At 51.1% G+C, this 19,215-nt stretch overlaps 1 protein-coding gene across 1 annotated transcript in view; it reads right to left on the bottom strand.

Annotated features, from left to right (window-relative positions):
- The window catches only part of VANGL1 (VANGL planar cell polarity protein 1), a 385,233-nt gene that overhangs the window by 23,299 nt on the left and 342,719 nt on the right, over nt 1–19,215 (bottom strand). Inside the window, exons 6-7 of the mRNA XM_085620730.1 lie at nt 18,365–18,497; nt 13,381–13,618 (exon numbers count right to left, since the gene is read on the bottom strand). Of these exons, the coding sequence (XP_085476856.1) occupies nt 13,381–13,618; nt 18,365–18,497 (371 nt within the window). The remainder of the gene's footprint in view (nt 1–13,380; nt 13,619–18,364; nt 18,498–19,215) is intronic.

The following is a 19,215-nucleotide window of genomic DNA, read 5'->3' as shown; positions in this document are numbered from 1 at the left end:
CTTGAGTCAAGATAAGCACATCCGAACCCAATGGCGGAAAAAAACAATCTGAGGATGGAGAGGATGCCCATGCGCACTGTAGTCCAGGGGAGGAGTCACCTATCCCAGGATACTTCGAAGACTCTTCCAGGACAACAACTTGCAAACATCCGGACCCAACACTAGGCGGCGATCTATGCACAGATATGAATTCAGCAGCCCACATGCCTCGAACTAAAGTGATTCAAAAACCCCAGTGACCCTCACCGTCCCACTAGGACCTCAGTGACATCAAGGAAAAGGCATAGCTGGTGGTACCTTTTTGTGCTGTCTCTAAGTTAAGCTGTCACCGCAATCTGCATGCAGTAGCTGCTCAGATGGGAAAAAAAGGTACTTTATGCTTGTTGTAAATGTGGTTCAGCACACTGTTGCCACAAATGTGTCTTCCTGCTACATCGTGTACGGAGAGGAGGTCAAATATTGCGTTTGCCCTGGATGGTGATGGTTGGAAGCCTTTGGTGTCTGAAATGATGAATCCTTATTCGTTGCACGGATTTCTCCTGAGGTTTTTTGGTGGTGAGTCTAAGTGTTTGAAGAGTGAAAGCCACACACAGGACAAACAGTGTGGCCAACCTTTTATGCAGGTTGCCGGTTTCGAGGAACTAATTTATTTTATTTTTATCAAAACGTTGTACTTGGCAGCCCCATTGGTTAGTTGGCAGTTTAACCGCATTGTTGAGGTTTGAATTCATGAGCGCAATCCGTTTATTGAGCACGCGCTTACCTCTTCTTCACGAGGACTCACCATGCTTCCGTCTCCATGGAGCTACAGCTGCTTGAGGGCGTTGTGGAGCTTCAGCGCACCGTGAGCCACTCTGCAGCGACGTCGACAGCGTGCCGCCATCTTGTGGTTGGCGACCGCTATTGTCTTTTCCCTTTTGGTGGTTCCTGTTTGCTGCAGAGTTGCCAACCACGCGAATTCATTTTGCCAACCACGGTGTTCGTGCTTTATCCAGTAAAGTTTTGTTGAGGCCATTATGAGGAACGGGGTCAAAGCAGTGTCTTAACTCCAACATCGTTGAATCGTTTTCTTCGAAATTCTCTGTTTCATGTATGTCAGAGGTAGGGGGACTCTTCTCGCTATTTCAGTGTGGCCATATTTTATAACCACGATACTATACGTGGAACTAGTACTCTTCTGACATCAGTTCCGGGTTTTTTTCTGCAGCGTTTTTGTTAGATGTTGACCCGTGTTGTCTGAGTTAGGCAGTGACATCAAAATGCACATAATGTGACATGTGTAGTCTCAGACTGGCTGACTATGTGTATTCTGAGCTTTGAGTCTGCAATACGGAATTTGTGGAATCTTTCACAAACAAGAATATGTTCAATTGATTTAGGTTACGGTGTGAAATTTTACTTATGACTAAGGTTATGACTAAGGTATTGCACTACTTACCTATGTAAATGTTTACAGTGTTGATATACGTCATTATGCAGCTACTTGGCCTAGAGTGCTGTCTTTAAAGCTATAGTGTATTTATCTCTTTGGTAAGTTAGTGTAATTTTCTTTTACAGTGCTTTTGTTGTAGTGATGCCACAAGTTTACGCTTTTCTTAGGATGGGTCTTCCATTAGTCCTGTGGGTGGTCATCACATTGTTTCCCCACACGAGGGAAGGTTGTGGGTATCATCCCTGTGCTCAGTTAGGTTTGTTACTCCTACATGGGGGTATGTAACCTCCACAAGGGGGTCAAGAGCTCTTTTCTCATTTACGTTTTGTTACTCCTACATGGGGGTACGTGATCTCCACAAGGGGGTTGGGACATGGGTTCAGTTCCTATACATACAAAGTACTTAGGTTAAGCCTTACACTGGGTTGGGATATGGCTTAGTCCATTAACAGTTGCGCGCAGTACTATTGTACATCCCTTCACGGGCGTTTTTATGGGTGACGACCCATATACATGTTTGTTTCCCTTTCTCTTAGGATTGTAGTTGCAGGGTATTCTAGCGCTACTCTATGTTATGCTTTTGGGCATAGGTGTTGTGGGGTCTTTTACCCTTTGAGTTATAGAACATTACGTCACAGTGTATGATACAAAATGCTACGTAATGTATTGCTTGTAATGTTACGCTTTTGCTTACGCTGCAAAATGTTATATTATCTCTTTTTAGGGGGGATGGGGGATATTGCTGTTCAAATGTATGTATCTTATCCATCCTTTCATGCTTTATTGGTTCTTTCTCCTGCGATGTTTTGACTTTCTTTCTGCATCCGAGAGACTTGTACCATTATTCATTTTTCTTGTTTATAGTTCTTGCTGGGTGTTATATTACTTTCATTTGTCGTTTTCTTTGAAGAAAAAGGGATAATGTTATACCCTACTTAGTTGTATAACATGTACTCCAGCCCTGCTGCCTCTAGCTGCTCAGCCAGAGCGTGAGATGGTCATGGAATGTTGGTGTGCCTGTGATGCGTGGAATGCCTGGGTGTCTGAGTGGATGAGTGTTGGCAGTTAGAGATGGGCTGAGCAGCTAGGCAGGCTGCTCCTGGTGGGGCTGGTACCACACTAGGCTGGCTGGATTAAAGACAGATGTGACCTGTACTGGAGACTGAATAAAGAAGACTTAATAATACCTCCTGGCTCCAGGTGTCTATCTTGATAGATCACAACACACTGTGGCCTACGTTACCGCCGATATAGCCCAATAACTACTAGGGATACTGGAAGTAGCCCAACATCTGACTTGGATCTCTCCCTGCCTGCCTTTGTCGTTTTTTGGCCAAAACGGTGCATTAGCCTTCCTGAGGTGGCCAGGAGGAGCTTCTGCCCCCTACTTGCCCTGGAAGGAGTGCCTACCCTCCTTTTTCACCTGGATTACAGCTGGTGGAACAGACGCTGGGGCCTAAGTCATAGCTGCTAAGGTTTCAGATTGCCATGTCTGACATTTTTATAATTTCGGTGAAATTATGAGTGACATCTCAACGACTATGAGTGACACTTTCTTGCGAGCAAAAATCATGCAATGAAGACGAGGGAAACTTCTAAATATCAGAAATTACAGCCATTTGAGCAACAAGAAACTCCAAGAAATTCTTGAAACTGCTGCAGAGCACCAGAAATGTAAGGGCACTAACCCAGTAGTGCTCCCTCCTGTAACCTGACTGAACTGTAAACAAATGCCTAAAAATGATATTAAACAAGTCTTTCAGACTCGTGACATGTATTTTATACCAATATGACGTACAACGAAATAAACACATCCTGCCAAGAGAAAACAGGCAAGCACACGTGTTATGCTTAGCAGAACATCTCTGCTGGCACGACCAAATGGTTTCAATTTCGGACTCCCCCACCACCACACTCCCTTCGTCTCCTCCAAACCTTGCCTCATGAAGTTACTTACCCACACAACAAATGAAGCCGCGATTCCAAGTCAGTGGAGCATGAGCATTGGTTCTGCGTAACGAGCAGGTTTTGAAACAGTGGTTAGGGTTTGGTAAGATCATTGGCACAGGGTCTGTCAAGAACTGACCGCGGTACATAAGAAATATCACCTGCGTGCGCGGCCCGGCCATGTCAGCAGCGCCTGCCCAGCAGTGGCGGAAACTTGAGTAAGTACGTAAAACTGACAGTAAAAACTTACTTGAACAACGCGGGTCTTCTCAGTCAAGCCTGACTACACGGTCGTCCGGCGGTTGTGGTGGTGAGCCGCACGGCGTCACCGAGGTGACGGGGTCACGGACCCACTGGCACACATAATGAGCTGCACCACTGCTGGCAGACTCCCCGCGCCGATCATGCCAGTCATGCAGCGCAGCGGCCCGGCGGGCCATCATGCTGTCACTGACAGTAGTGTGCAACGAATTCCATGGGCCGCCGGAACGTCGCTGCTGCGGCCGGCTGAGTGGTGTATAATTATTAATTTATACGTAGCCAACAGCAGTTGAGGCAGCACACTGCTGCAGCGCCGGGGAGAGCGCACACTACGAGCCCCCCGCCACTTCTTCTCTGGCGGCCTCACTTCCTGCAGGACAGCGTGAGGTCACATCTGGATTTATGGGCAGGCCCCGCCCTGGAAGTTTAACCGGCAGAGTGTGGGCTGGAAGACAGCCTGGCGCGCGGCGCCGCGCGCGGCCCGGGAATTGATTAAATAATGCAGCCAGGCTGGCAGGCGGACGCAAATGTAACATTGTAGCCCTGCAGCCAGCACTCTCAGTGACTCTCTTAGCCAGAGCTGAGGAGCAGAAGAATTTAACTGTTTATGAGTCATACTACCAGAGCTGCTGGCGGCAAGTCTGGAGCAGCAGAGCCGGCGCGCTAGCCAGTTTCAGTGGCATTAAAAATGCGTGACAAAGCATTTCAGTGCAGTGATGCGGAAAAACACACTGAAATGCATTAGTGTCACACGTGATGCGTGATACTTACCACAGAAATAAGCCCAAATCATACTAGGGATACTAGAAGTAGCCCAACATCTGACTTGGATCTCTCCTTGCCTGCCCTGCCTTGCCTTTGCTTTTTTTTGTTTTTCACCAAAACGCTGTATTAGCCTTCCTGGGGTGGCCAGGAGAAGCTTCTACCCCCTCCGAATTAATGCTGGAACCACTCTTGCAGCCTTTCAAAGTTCGCCCTCCTGGCCTCACCGATCCCCTTCTCTCACTAGTATGGCAGGCTCTTGCCTGAATGCAACAGGGGGCGCCTCCTACACCATTGTATACCCTCCTAACCTCTCAAGGACCGCTGCTAAAACCTTCAAACATACCCTCCTGAGAAGACACCCTGAGACTCTGAACTCTGACCTGTACTTTAACGCCGACAAAGGCGATCAATGACCTTATTTTCTACTCAAGAAAAACAGCACTATGGCGCGCAGCCATATCTAACCTACTTAACGTTCATGAATCCAGGAACATTCCATACGGCGCCAAACTCACGATCGTGCCCTCCCATAATCTAAGAGCTGACCTTACCATTACTCTACCCGACTCCTGCGAATATCTTGTACTCTCCATATTTAACAACGCTACCCAGTTGTGCAACCTGCACATCTGCTACCACCCCCCAGGCAAGAACGACACCTTCATTGACCACCTCATGGAAATCATTACAGCTAAGGTTTCCCCCCACTCCAATGACATTTTCCTTAGAGACTTTAATCTGCACTGGAATGACCTCAATGACCCTCAGGTTAATGCCCTCAAAGACTTCCTTGCTGACCAATCACTTACTCAAGCCTGCACATTACCAACTCGAAAGGTGCCACACTGGATTGTATCATTGCTAAGGCAACGGCGGTCAGGCTTAACTCGATAGATCCATGCGACTGGTCTGACCACCACGTTATTACCTTCCTATTGCCTGGCACCCACAAGACAAGGCCAGCGCAACCTGTGAAGCCAAAATGCTGGCTCAGGGACACAAAGATTAATAAACAACCTCCCACATGCCCAAATTGCTTTAATGCTTGCTAATATGTAGCATAGAAGTGGGTCATTAACTCATGATTTCTCGACACATGAATCTAATTTTTACAAAAATACTTTTTTTTTCTTCATTATTCATTTGTATAAAAAGCTGATCAAGTAACAATCTTAATTTACATTGTCATATTTTCTTTAAACAATAAAACAAAAGCACGATTGTAGCGAGATGTTCTACTCTATATGCAACGAGCAGAACATCTCGCTACAATCGTGCTTTTATTTTATTTATCCAGGAATAAAAGGAAACAAAATACATAGTGAAACGGCGCCAGCCCCTGGATTGGAAGGACCAGAGCTCATCCCAAATACGCATAAAATTGGAGCTTCTCAAAGGATAATGAGAAGGATGCGCTCAGAAGTACAAGTTACTTCCCTCCGGTAATGATGTATCTGGTAAAGACGATTCTAACCGCAGATTCCTTAACGTAGAATTATCCCCAGGCTTGAGACTGGACCCCAAAAATGTTCTTGACCCAGCATCTCTGCTCACCGGGGGGCGGCACCACATGACTCCGCCCCGCCATCTTCCAAGGGCGAGACGTCAGCGAGGTCAAATAAGCCCCACCCTGGCGCGCTGACGCCAGTTTGCTTAGGAGAACTTTTCCGCGCCACAACGCAGAGCCATCACAACAAAACTGAGGAGAGCATGGGAACAGTGTGCGAAAACAATCGGAGAGAAAAAAAGGGTGAGGAACAGCACCAGTTGGCACCAAGGTACCAGAAGGCTATAGCAGCGAAGCCATAGCAGGGAAAGAGCGGAGCACCACTTTGAGGAACAACTGTGCAAGCCAAGGCGATAGCACCAGTTGCCACTAGAGTACCAGAAGGCCATAGCAGCGAAGCTATACTAGGGAAAGAGCAGAGCACCACTGCGAGGAACAGCCGAGCAAGCCAAGGCGATAGCCATCCTCGCGGCACAAGTATGTGAAAGCACCGGAACAGAAAGAGCAAGAGAGCAAGAGACCGAGAGAGCGAGAGCCCGAGAGAGAGAAGCTGCAACCACAAACCAAACAGTGAAGGGCCACAAGCCCGGAACAGAGGAGCAACAGCAATCCACCCCCAGACTACACTGTCAAGGAGGGCCATATCCCCCAAAAGGAGCAGGAGGCCAAAGGACAGGAAAAGAATCCCTAACGCAGAAGACGGCAAGGGGATCAGAAACTCCAAACAAACAGAGGGAAAAAAGAGCAAAAGGAGGCCCCTACACTGGAGAGAAACCAGCTGGAGGGAAGCCAAGGCACGCAGCAGCCAACCATCCCTGTATCAAAAGAAAAAATGGGGATGGAACAATCAAGCAGAACCGGACAGCCTGACTGGAAGAAAGCGAAGAGGACACCCACAGAAGACAAGCCACCCAGAGGGAGGCGAGTGCAGAAAACCAATCTGAGGGTCCTCGCAGAACGGGGAGGAAGGGCGGGTCGTGAAGGAATCTGCAGCTAGAATCGTCTCTACCAGATACATCGTTACCGGAGGTAAGTAACTTGTACATCTGATTGAGACTACTAGCCGCAGATTCCTTAACGTAGAATAGATACCCTAGCCATACCCAGAAGGGAGGAGGGCCTGCAAGAGAGCCTCCCCAGCAGGAGAGACACAGGGCCCCAGCAGGGGACATGTCACAGGAACAAGAAGGAAAGGCCAGGAGATCCCAAGCCTAACTAAGGGAGAACCGCCCAACGCCCCGCAGGGGCAGACAGCGCCCGAAGGGCCTCTAGGAACAAAATAACCACCTCGAACCCCAGGGAGAAAAGGTAGAACCAGAGGCAGGGCTCGCCATAAGAAGCGCACACAGTGATAGGAAACAGTCGAACACACCTCGGCCGCAAGCAGCGGACAAGGCAGGAACCGCCCCACCGCCAATAGCGCAGACGTAAGAAGAAAGGCACAGCTGCACAAAGCCCGAGCGGAACCAGAGGCAGGGGCACAAGGGAACACATCAAAGGCCACGACGGTGGACCAGAACAAGTAGGCATTCGCAGCCAGCAGCAGGCAACACCATGGATCAGTGCACCAGAACAAGCCAGGCACAAGCCAAAGGCAGAGGCCAGGGAGGGCCAGGACACACCCTAAGGAGGGGCCGATTCCGAAACGCACACTGACCCACAAAAGAAGTGAGACCAGGCAAAAGAGAAAGAGAGAGAGAGACACGGAGGACAGGACCAGGCCGTCAACCAGAACACAGAAAGCCAAGGAAAGCCAGTCCCTCTGGAACACCAGACAGAGGACCAGGCCGAAACGCCGGACAGAAGGGCGGAATTGCCACAACACCACGCCGCAGACCAGACTGGACTAGCGACATAGCGAACCTGGAGAAGGACAGACGTGGGCGCAACGCAAGCTGTGCCAAGACAATTGTCAAAGAGACCGCACCTGCGATATACCGTGACGCCAAGGAGAGCAAGGAACCCGAAAAGGGTGACCACATCTCCCCAGCACAAGACAGAGCTATGTAATAGCTACAAGTACCCCACATAGGGTATGCTACGTCCCAAGAAAACATGGGAACACCTCTTAGGAAAACATTCCGCAGCAGAGGACAAACAGAAAGGCCTGCCGGTAAAACCGCAGACGGCTTGCCAAGCAGCCAATAAAGGTGACACAAAAGGCCCAATCCCAGGACCTACACGGGCTTACCAACAGTCAAAACCAGACTTCAAAAAAGGGGGCTGAACCAGCAGCCAACAGCACCAAAGGGTCAACCGAAGGACCCTGAATGCACACAACCGGGGCTACCGAACACTAGACCCCAGAAAACAATGGGAGAACACCTCCCAGAACACAGCAGAGGACCGACATCCAGGGGCTGAGGAGGAGGAAGGGGAAGAGGGGGAGGGAAGAGGGGGAGGGAAGAGGGGGAGGGAAGAGGGGGAGGGAAGAGGGGGAGGGAGGAGGAGGAGGAGGAGGGAGGAGGGAGGGGGAGGGAAGAGGGGGAGGGAAGAGGGGGAGGGAAGAGGAGGAGGGAAGAGGAGGAGGGAAGAGGGGGAGGGAGGAGGAGGGGGAAGAGGGGGAGGGAGGAGGAGGGGGAAGAGGGGGAGGGAGGAGGAGGAAGAGGAGGAAGAGGAAGAGGAAGAGGAGGAGGAGGAGGAGGAGGAGGAGGAGGAGGAGGGAGGAGGGAGGAGGGAGGAGGGAGGAGGAGGGGGGAGGGAAGAGGGGGAGGGAAGAGGGGGAGGGAAGAGGAGGAGGGAGAAGAGGGGGAGGGAGGAGGAGGGGGAGGGAGGGGGAGGGAGGAGGAGGAAGAGGAGGAAGAGGAAGAGGAAGAGGAGGAAGGAGGAGAGAGGAGGGAGGAGGGAGGAGGGAGGAGGGAGGAGGGAGGAGGGAGGAAGAGGGGGGAGGGAAGAGGGGGAGGGAAGAGGGGGAGGGAAGAGGGGGAGGGAAGAGGGGGAGGGAAGAGGAGGAGGGAGAAGAGGGGGAGGGAGGAGGAGGGGGAAGAGGGGGAGGGAGGAGGAGGGGGGAGGAGGGGGAAGAGGAGGAGGAGGAGGAGGAGGAGGAGGAGGGAGGGGGAGGAGGAGGAGGAGGGAGGAGGAGGGAGGAGGGAGGAGGGAGGAGGGAGGAGGGAGGAGGAGGGAGGAGGGAGGAGGGAGGAGGGAGGAGGGAGGGAGGAGGGAGGAGGGAGGAAGGAGGAGGGAGGAGGGAGGAAGGAGGAGGGAGGAAGGAGGAGGGAGGAGGGAGGAAGGAGGAGGAGGAGGAGGAGGAGGAGGAGGAGGAGCCAAGCCAAGCCAAGCCAAGCATGGCGACGGAGGGCTACCGAAGAAGCCATAGTGCGACCAAGAGCCTCAGAGACATCTAGAGCCGAGCAAAGAATAAACGCGACCAGCTCCTGGCCATCCAACACATGGTGCCGCAGATCAGCGCAGGCACCCTCCTGAGAAGCGCAAGACAGAAGGGACTCCGCAGAATCCCACAAGCCTGCGACACCACAGGGACCCCCACGGGGGTTTGCGGCGAGGCAGAGGCGCCGTGGTCCGAAGGGGGGAACCAATTAGTGCCGCATCCCGATGACACCACATCTCCAAAACCTGAAGCCGAACCGGTCGGCGCCGGAGCCGCCGGCGACTCCGCAGAAGGCTCCGCACTTGGCAAGGGAATCCGCGGACGTCCCAGGAAGAGGAGGAGCAGCCAAGGAGGCCTGCAGGGCCGCAGCATAGGCCTCCATTTGGACTCCGGTCGCCCCCACGCCGGGTAGGATGGCAACACGCGAGGCCACACAAACCGCAGAGAACCCGCGCCCCCCACAGGGCAGGGACCTGGCCTCGGGGACAAGCTGCAACACTTACCAAGAGGCGAGTGACGCCCTTGCGGCCTCGGAGAGGGACAATGTCGGAGACGGAAGCGGCGGTTCTTGAATCCTTCCGCAGGGGACGGACGCGGTGACGACGACGACCTGGACATGCGGGCCGAGAGGTGTTTCATCCGGCGCTCCCGCCGGGACTTCAGCTTCATCTGCTGACAAGCCTCGCAGTCCGTGGAGTCATGGTGCTCACCCAAACACCACATACAAATAGGGTGAGGGTCCATCGCGCGCAAGATGAGCACGTCTTGAAGCCGAAGGCATTCGCACACTGTTCCCAAAAGGAAACGCAAAGTGTGAAAAGACCACCTGAAAACAGGCCAGGGACACCGTCCGGATTCCACGTGGCACGCGGAAAAGAAGGAAACGGACGTCAGCGCGCTGGGGTGGGGCTTATGTGACCTCGCTGACATCATGCCCGCGGAAGACGGCGGGCGGAGTCGCGTGGTGTCGCCCCCCGGCGTGCAGAGATGCTGGGACAAGAACATTTTCCGGGTCCAGTCTCACGCCTGGGGCTTAATTCTGTGACCATGTGGAAGTGGTCTGATTGTATGTATACGTTTAGTGGCCTGAGGTCTAGAATAGGTCTCAGAGAGCCGTCTTTCTTTGGCATGAGAAAATACAGGGAGTAAACTCCCGTGTTTTGTTGATGCAGGGGAACTAGTTCTATTGTACTTTTTTGTAGTAAGGAAATTATCTCTTGCTTCAGTAGTGACAAATGTTCTGCTGACATTGGACGCTGTTTGGGTGGAATGTTTGGGGGGTAGAGGTAAGTTCGAGACAGTAACCTGATTGCACTATTTGTCGCACCCACCTGTCTGTGGTGATGTTGGTCCAGACAGGAAGGAACTGTTGTAGTCTTCCCCCGACAGGAGTGGAATGGTCTGGGGGAAGCGGAGGGAAGTCATTGGGCAGGGGTGGAGGCAGATCTGCTGTTGTCAGTCTTGCCTCTGCCCTTGTTATTGTTGCCTCTGTTTCCTCCTCTCTGATAACCTCTGGTGAAGGTGGATTGGGTGGGAGCCTTGTAAGAGGTGGATTGGGTATCAGACGAGTATCCCCTGGAGTTGCCCTTGTAGGATGAGTGACAAAAAGAACGTCTGGGAGCTTGCGATTGCAAGGCTCCCATCGATTTGGCTATATCTGTATCCTTTTTCATCTTCTCAAGGGATGCATCAACATTAGGGCCATAAAGGTGTTTTTGGTCGAATGGTTGGTTGAGGATAGAGCTTTGCACCTCGGGTTTAAAACCGGAAATGCGTAGCCACGAGGGCCTGCGGAGAAGGACGCTTGTGTTTACTGCTCTGGATGCCGTATCTGCCACATTGAGCGCACACCGGATGGAGGTGTTGGTGATAATTTTACCCTCTTGTACTAGGTTGTTGGCCTTATGTTTGTATTTGTCCGGGAGGTGTTGGAGTAGGGACTCCAACTCATCATAGTGAGCCCTATTGTATCTGGCTAACAGGGCCAGAGTGTTTGCGATGCGCCAAATGTTAGCTGCCTGTGACGCTGTTCTTTTGCCAGAGGCGTCCAGGAGTTTAGACTCTTTGTCAGGCGGAGCTGCATCACCTAATGTCTGCGAATTAGACCTTTTCCTAGCATTTGAGACCACCATGGAGTCTAATTGAACAGGGCACTTAATGTAAGCTGGATCTGTAGGTGCAGCTTTGTATTTTTTCTCAATTCTAGGATTGATGACTCTAGCCCTGACAGGGTCCTTAAATGCTTCTGTAGCGTGTTTAATAACCCATTTGAGCATGGGAAAAGTGGATGTGGACCTTTGGGTGGTGTCGAAAGTGTCCATTAAAAAATCCTCTTCGACCGGTTCTGTATGCAGGTCGACCTCATGGTACTGGGCAGCCCGGTGTATCAGCTGATTAAACCCATGGTGTCCTCTGGTGGGGAAGGCCTAGAGGGGTAGATGTCCTCTTGTGGAACATTAGGGACATCAGGCGTATTATAGTCATCCCAGGGGTCAGGGGAACCTTGTGGACTGGGATCATCTAGTGGCAGGTCATCACCGTCTCCTGTTTCATCATATGTGTCGTCATCGTCTACTGGTGTAGGGGATGGCGTAGGAGAACGAGGTTGGGGAGATGGAGAAGGGACCCTAAAAGGTGATGTGGATATATCCCTCTTTTTAGGTGGTGGAGCTGGTGCAGGCATGTCTAGTGGTCTTTTTCTGGAACTCCGAGTTAATTGACCAGTTTTAGGGTCTTTAGTTAGAGTTTTTAGTTGAGGGTCTGGTCGAAAAAGCTCTTCTGAAGAAGGTCGGGTGTTCGGTGTCGACTGTGTTGGCATCAAGGGCTTTTTCGGCTCCGGAGCGGTTTTGGGCTTCGAGCCGTGTGGTTCACCAGTCTCTGTGTGTTTCTTCGGTGTCAATGGTTTTTTTGGCTCCGAATAGTGTGAGTCTGAACTTTTGGGGAGTGGCTTCTTCATCGGCTCCGAGTGTTTTTTCGGTGCCGGGGAAGTCACTGGCCAGTGCCAAGGGCTTCCGGATGGAAGTAGCGGTCGGCCCGAGGATTGGTGCCGATGATTGGGTTTCGGCGCCGGTGGCAGGCAGACTCGAGCCCGAGTCGCCGGAAGGCTTGGTAGGCTTCTTTGCCGGGCCCGAGGGTGGGGCATGGGAAGCAGTGTGTCGGTGTGCACCTGAGCCCGAAGGTGAAGGTGTGACCGAAGCCTTTGTTGTTGTAGGGAGGGGGTCGGGGTCAACGTCTCTACTTACGACCCGTTGAGCTGGAGTCTCTTCTTCGATGTCCTCTGGCACATCGACACCCTTTTGGAAGATGTCGGGGATCGAACTCGACGAGCGAGTCATGGTCCTTCGAGATCGTCGATCCCGGATGGTCTTCTTCGAGCAGAAAGAGGCACAAGCCGGACAGTCTCTGGCCTCGTGCTCGGGAGAGACAGAGGTTACACACCTCATGCAGATCGATGTGGGGAAACTTCGACCCACATCGAGGCACTTTTTGAAAGGCGTCCTTTCCATGAGCCAGATGCCAAGGCTCAGGTTGGCCCGAAGGCATTCTTCGACGACCGGAATCGAGGACTTGTAGAGATGCGCGCCGATTAGGGTTCGCGATCGAGACAATACCGTCGAAAGGGTGAAGTATTGCGCGTCGAAACAAGTAACGGTTCCGAACTGGAGCGCGAGAAACACATCCGAACCCGATGGCGGAAAAAAACCATCTGAAGATGGAGCCGATGCCCATGCGCACTATGATCCTAAGGAGGAGTCACCTACCTTGTGACTTCCAAAGACTTTCCAGGACAAAAACAAGTGCAAACATCTGGACCCAACACCAGATGGCCATCTATGCATAGTGTGTAATCTGCAGCTCATATGCCTCAAACAACATATTTCCAAACAAAACCATGTGGAGAGCAAATGGAGCACAATGTCACCAGACCTGTGTCATGGCAGCCTCTAAGCAAAGCATGGAATCCCAATCTCCAACCTGCAGGTACCCAGTATCCGAATAGACTGGACAAAGATGAACTGTATGCACCAGTGCACATGGTACGTTAGTTGGTGATGGAGAGTCTAACATTCATACTGAACAACAAACACACCACGTCTGCTCTCCTAAATGGCAGTCAGAGTGCTGCAGACACGTGTGTACCTTAGGTGTCATATTGTTGGTGATCGAAAAGGCCAGGTGCTGCAGGATACTCTCCATGGTGTGGTAATGTTGCTGCCGGGTCGTACGCAGGTACTTCTGCAGAGCTCTTGCCATGGATGGAAAGATTGCCTGTGCTGCCACTCGGGGGTCCATCACGTCCGCTGGCGACTGCTGGGGCTGCTCCTCTTCCTGCAGTCGCTTAATGTGTGTGAAAGCTTCTTCCACTGCAACAACAAGCCTGCAGAGGATACACAAGAGCTTGGCTGAGGACCCATTTAATGAAAGAAAATCGACTTCTGGTACCCAAGGAATTACGAACAATACATCGTTAGTTTGACGTATTTTATGAAACAAAAAGATAATATCTGCAAGTGTTGGTAACAAAATGATTCCCAACAATGTCTTTGACACAACATACAAAATTACTTCTATTTAGTCAGCAACATCGTAGTTTAACTTTCATATGATAAACTAAGCTAGTAAAACAGAACTTGTGCATATATGTATTAAAATATTACATGCTTTAAATCAAGCAGTGGCAAAGTCAACAGGTCTCTTCTACTGTCCTACTAGCTTTGCCAAGGCTGTTGGGGATCTGGGGGGTTGTGTGGGAGAAAACAGGGCTTGGGGGTGTTTCCCGGGAGGAGCACATGATGGAAAGCGCAACAGTGAATGCGAGTGAGTTGGTGGGGAAGCAAACAAGGTAGAAAGCAACACAGAGTGTGGGGGTGTGTCCAGGGAGGGAGAAAAAGCTGAAAGAGCAACACAGAATGCAGGGGCTGTTTTTTATGAGGGGGAGCTGCACTCCAGGAAGACAGCAACAGAAAGCATGGGGTAGGTTTGCAGGGGGGAGAAGCACACGAGGGACAGAGCAAAATGCAGTAAGGGAGGGACGGGGAAACACGAGGAAGAGAGCAACATGGAAGGTGGGGTGTTTAGAGGGGGAAGCAGACAAGGGAGAGAACAACACGGAGCTAGAGGGCATTTTGAAGGTGAGGGAAGCATTCAAAGAAGAGCAACACAGAGGGGAAGCAAGGAGAGGTACACGAGGGAGAGAGCAACAGAGCATTGGAGAGGGGCGATTTTTTGGGGGGGGACATGTTAATGAGAGCAACATGAAGGGGTGAGGGTGTCACAGAAGGCACGAAGGAGTCAGCAACACTGAGTGAGGTGTGGGAGAAGTACATGAAGGAGTTAGAAATACAGAGCATGGGGGCACGGGGAAAAGCGAGGGAAGAGCACGAGAGGACAGAGCTGGAAACCACATGCACCCCACTGGAGTGCTTATCCAAAAAGATGTAATATGTGTAGGTAAATACAAGGGCGTGTGAGTAGCTGTATGGGTGAGTGGGTGCCTATGTGACTGGTTGTACTGGTAGTATGAGTGGCTGTATTGGTGAGTGAATGATTGCATGAGTGGCTGTACAAGTGAGTGGGTGCATGAGTGGTTCTATGGAGGAGTGGGTGTGTGAGTACTGGTATGGGTCTGTGAATGGGAATGTGTGTGGGTGTGTGCATGGGACATCGAGAGGTTATATGGGGTGTGAGTGGTTCTGTGGATGATGTCATCAGTGATGTCATTTGAGATGTCATGAGTGATGTGAGGTAATAAGAAGTGCAATGCGAAGGCGTATGTTATAGTTAGCTCAAGTAACTATATCTATAACTGCGGAATTTCACTGGTTCTGTACGAGTCCTAGCACCAAATAGTGTTCGACGCTCCAAAGAGAGAAACAAAAAACACAAAGACAATTCTGGCTTCAACCACTAGATGGTGGAACAATGTACTGTATGTGAATCCAGAAAAGGATACATGCTGCAAAACAAAGGTTGCAGGGCGTTATAGTTAGGTTCAGAAATTACACACCAAACCATAGAAATTCACCAGTTATGGTTTTCTCAAGTAACTATAACTCATGCCCCGGCCATGCACAGTTTGTTTTCTCAACAATACTTTCACTGCAAATGTTGCAGTGATATCATCAGTGATGTCATAGAAGATGTCATGAGTGATGTAATATGTGGGCACACTCGAAATTTGACATGTTTATTGATAGCACATTAGGAATGCTTGGTCTAGTATCGGAATTGTTTAGACCACGCCACAGGAAGGGACTTGGCACCAAGGCCTTCAGAGTGGAAGGCCCTGGGTTGCAAAGCTTTGGTCAGGAGGTAGGCCATGCAACACTAAGAACTCTACAGCTGTGCAAACCAGCACTGAACAAGAAGCCCTCTACAGCTGTGCAAACCAGCACTGAGCAAGAAGCCCTCTACAGCTGTGCAAACCAGCACTGAACAAGAAGCCCTCTACAGCTGTGCAAACCAGCACTGAACAAGAAGCCCTCTACAGCTGTGCAAACCAGCACTGAACAAGAAGACCTCTACAGCTGTGCAAACCAGCACTGAACAAGAAGCCCTCTACAGCTGTGCAAACCAGCACTGAGCAAGAAGCCCTCTACAGCTGTGCAAACCAGCACTGAGCAAGAAGCCCTCTACAGCTGTGCAAACCAGCACTGAACAAGAAGCCCTCTACAGCTGTGCAAACCAGCACTGAGCAAGAAGCCCTCTACAGCTGTGCAAACCAGCACTGAGCAAGAAGCCCTCTACAGCTGTGCAAACCAGCACTGAGCAAGAAGCCCTCTACAGCTGTGCAAACCAGCACTGAGCAAGAAGCCCTCTACAGCTGTGCAAACCAGCACTGAGCAAGAGCCCTCTACAGCTGTGCAAACCAGCACTGAACAAGAGCCCTCTACAGCTGTGCAAACCAGCACTGAACAAGAGCCCTCTACAGCTGTGCAAACCAGCACTGAACAAGAAGCCCTCTACAGCTGTGCAAACCAGCACTGAACAAGAAGCCCTCTACAGCTGTGCAAACCAGCACTGAACAAGAAGCCCTCTACAGCTGTGCAAACCAGCACTGAACAAGAAGCCCTCTACAGCTGTGCAAACCAGCACTGAGCAAGAAGCCCTCTACAGCTGTGCAAACCAGCACTGAGCAAGAAGCCCTCTACAGCTGTGCAAACCAGCACTGAGCAAGAAGCCCTCTTCTGCTGGGTGAATTCAACGGCACCTCTTCTGAAGAGTCCAAGCCACTGGTATTTGGGAGATAAACATACAGGCCAGCCCCACTGCAAGGAAGAGGAAACAAGTGCTCTGCCTCCACATCGTCGGCTTGATTAGGGACATTGTGCGCACTGCCTGGCAGAGCTCCAGAATCAGAGCAACGGTTGGTCTTCATTGTCCTATAATATTGCCTCTGAGATAAGGCACCAGAGGGAGAGCTGTTCTCAAACAGACCGGAGGGGGTTCAGATGATGGTAGCTCTGGATCTAGTGGCCGCAGTCTTAAGGGAACAAGCAGTGGAGCTCATGGCTAAAGAGTTGAGGCGTGTGGGGATCTGGAAGCAGATGAGGCAGAGTTCATAAAGGGTTAGTTGGGTGAGGAACCCACTGGTGACAACCTAAATGGAGGCCCCAATGGAAATATGGGAGCCAGCAGCTTCTGACACCATAATTAACAGATGCAGCATGATCTCGAAGGCTAGGATTAGCTGTGGCGTTAGCAATGGCTGGGGGTGAAGGGGGCACTTTGGCTCCAGAACCGTAATCGGATTAGACCCGAGCACCGAAGCTTTCATTGGGCCTTTGGCATGCAGACTATGAGCTCCTTCCCTGTCGATCAGTCAAAGAGCATCGCTTCTGTTTTGACTCTTGACTTTTAGACTTGCCTCAAGAAGGCGAATTGGCCTGTGACTGGCCCTGCAAAACGGGAGCGAGACCGACCCCATTTCTTGAGCTCAGCAACAGAGTTTAGTTTCTTGCTCCACGATGGCCTTTGGAAGACTCAGGGAGCATCTGCCACAGGACTCAGTCATGCTTGTTTTCAAGGCACAAAAACACAGACATGGAATGGGTCTGCTACTGATATCTGCATATGCGCTGCACAGGTGAAATCCTACAGTTTTGGATGTCAAAAAGTGATAATCTGGTAAAAAGAAGCATAAAAAGCAGTAAGAGTTGAGCTCCGGCATTAAAGGGTGAGGAAACAGAGGCCCTGGCATCAGTGCTGAGAGGCCGGTCCTGTACTTGGCACCGGTTCATGGTGCCCAGTGAAGGGACATGGCCACACCTGGTGATGCACAAGACATACTGCTGCAGCTTCAGGATCCAGGCTCCACATTGAAACAGGACCGAGTGAGTAGCATGGCCCTGAGGAGGGGTGTCCAGCAGAGGTCTCTGGGGGCCTTCACAGCTATACAGTGATCAGCTTGAACAGCTTGTGTGGGTCCAACCTTGCGGCCCACTTCGGAGCATCAAGTATCAGTTTTACTCTGTTGGCAGATTGCGGCCAGTTGCACATTGTGCTGGGGGAGTCCTGTTTATACAGCCAGGTGACGAAGCGTTACATTCTTCCTCATGGGCCTGGACATTCTTCTGATAATGTGATGTGACCAGTCCACTGTGCGTTGGAACCAGCATCAAGGGTCCCTAAGAATTACTACACCACATATGCTGTCCTCGACTCTCAGACCGCTCCCTCGATGCCCCAGCTGGGGGCTGTTGAAGCTTCTGCTCCAAGAGTGCATGGCGGGGTCTCAGCCAATCATTTCTAGACAAACATTTGTGCATTTTCAAGTAATGGAATGCCTAGGGCTTCGAAGCACTTTACAGATGTGCCGTGGATATTGTTGTAACGTGGTGTCACTGCACTCAGCTGGCTGCTGGCCCAGTGTGCCTCTGTGCATTCTGCTGGCCCTGTGATGTCCTCCACACTGTCCTGGGCTAGTGTTTCGCTCGCGCTCCCCGGCGTCCCTTAGCATTCTTGTGGCTCAGGGGCCTTTCAGCATCTTCTGACCGTGTGACACCCTCCGCATTCTCTTGGCCCCAAGCCTCTGCACTCCCATAGCCCTGTGCACCTCTTGGCACTCCCGTGGCAGAGTGAAGCACCCTCCACTCGCCTGGCCCCGTGGCCCTGCCGCCCTCACCTTGCTTTACGCTTCTTCACGCGCCGCTCGTGCTCCGCCTCCTCGTAGTACAGCTCGTTGTGGCTGGAGTCCCGGCGCCGCGCTGCAGCGGCGATCATGGCGAGAGACTGCCCAGTCTGGTTATTCTCTGGACCTAAAGGGAGAAAGAAAGTCTTCAATATACCTTCGAAAATATGGCCGCACAGGCTATGCCGCAGCTCATGGAGTGAATATTACCCAAACTCCTCAACAGCGCAGAGCTGTGTCTGCCCATCACCCTGGCCACATACGCTTTCAGATATTCACTGGCGAAAGCAAGGAGGTGACGTGGAAAGCAGGGTGTACAGCCAGTGGCACTGAAAGCTAAGCCACAGAGACCGAACCTTTACCGAAGTCGTCATGGTTCCCACTCGTAAAGCAAGACATTCTCATGTTCGAACTGCCGTGAAAAACAAGGCTTTGAAAATCGTAAAACATTTCAATAATCGTTCTACATCGCGACTCTTAATGACTATTTATCAACACCTGTACATAAAGTTAAAATTTTAAAAAAATGGAGTTCTCTCAAAAAAGTGAAAAATGTTATCAACATTTTTGGATTCTAAACTTTCACTGGTTTAAGACGCCAAATGCGGCAGCTCTGTTACTTTCGAAATCTGTCTCTCCAATCCCAGGCATATTTCATTATGTACATTCAACAACAGAATCATAAAACAGATACAAAATGAAACTTATTAGATGGCTAAAATGATCATGGGCATATTCGACTCCTATCTCATTCTGAAGGACATTCTAACATGCGTGATGACCCGCACACTCAACCGAACCCGGTTAAAAGTACTAACTTGCCGGCGTTTGAAGTGCAACCCAAC

This window comes from Triturus cristatus, chromosome 8 (genome assembly GCF_964204655.1).
Source record: "Triturus cristatus chromosome 8, aTriCri1.1, whole genome shotgun sequence".
Taxonomy (NCBI): Eukaryota; Metazoa; Chordata; class Amphibia; order Caudata; family Salamandridae; genus Triturus; species Triturus cristatus.
This window is presented reverse-complemented; position numbering and strand designations above follow the sequence as displayed.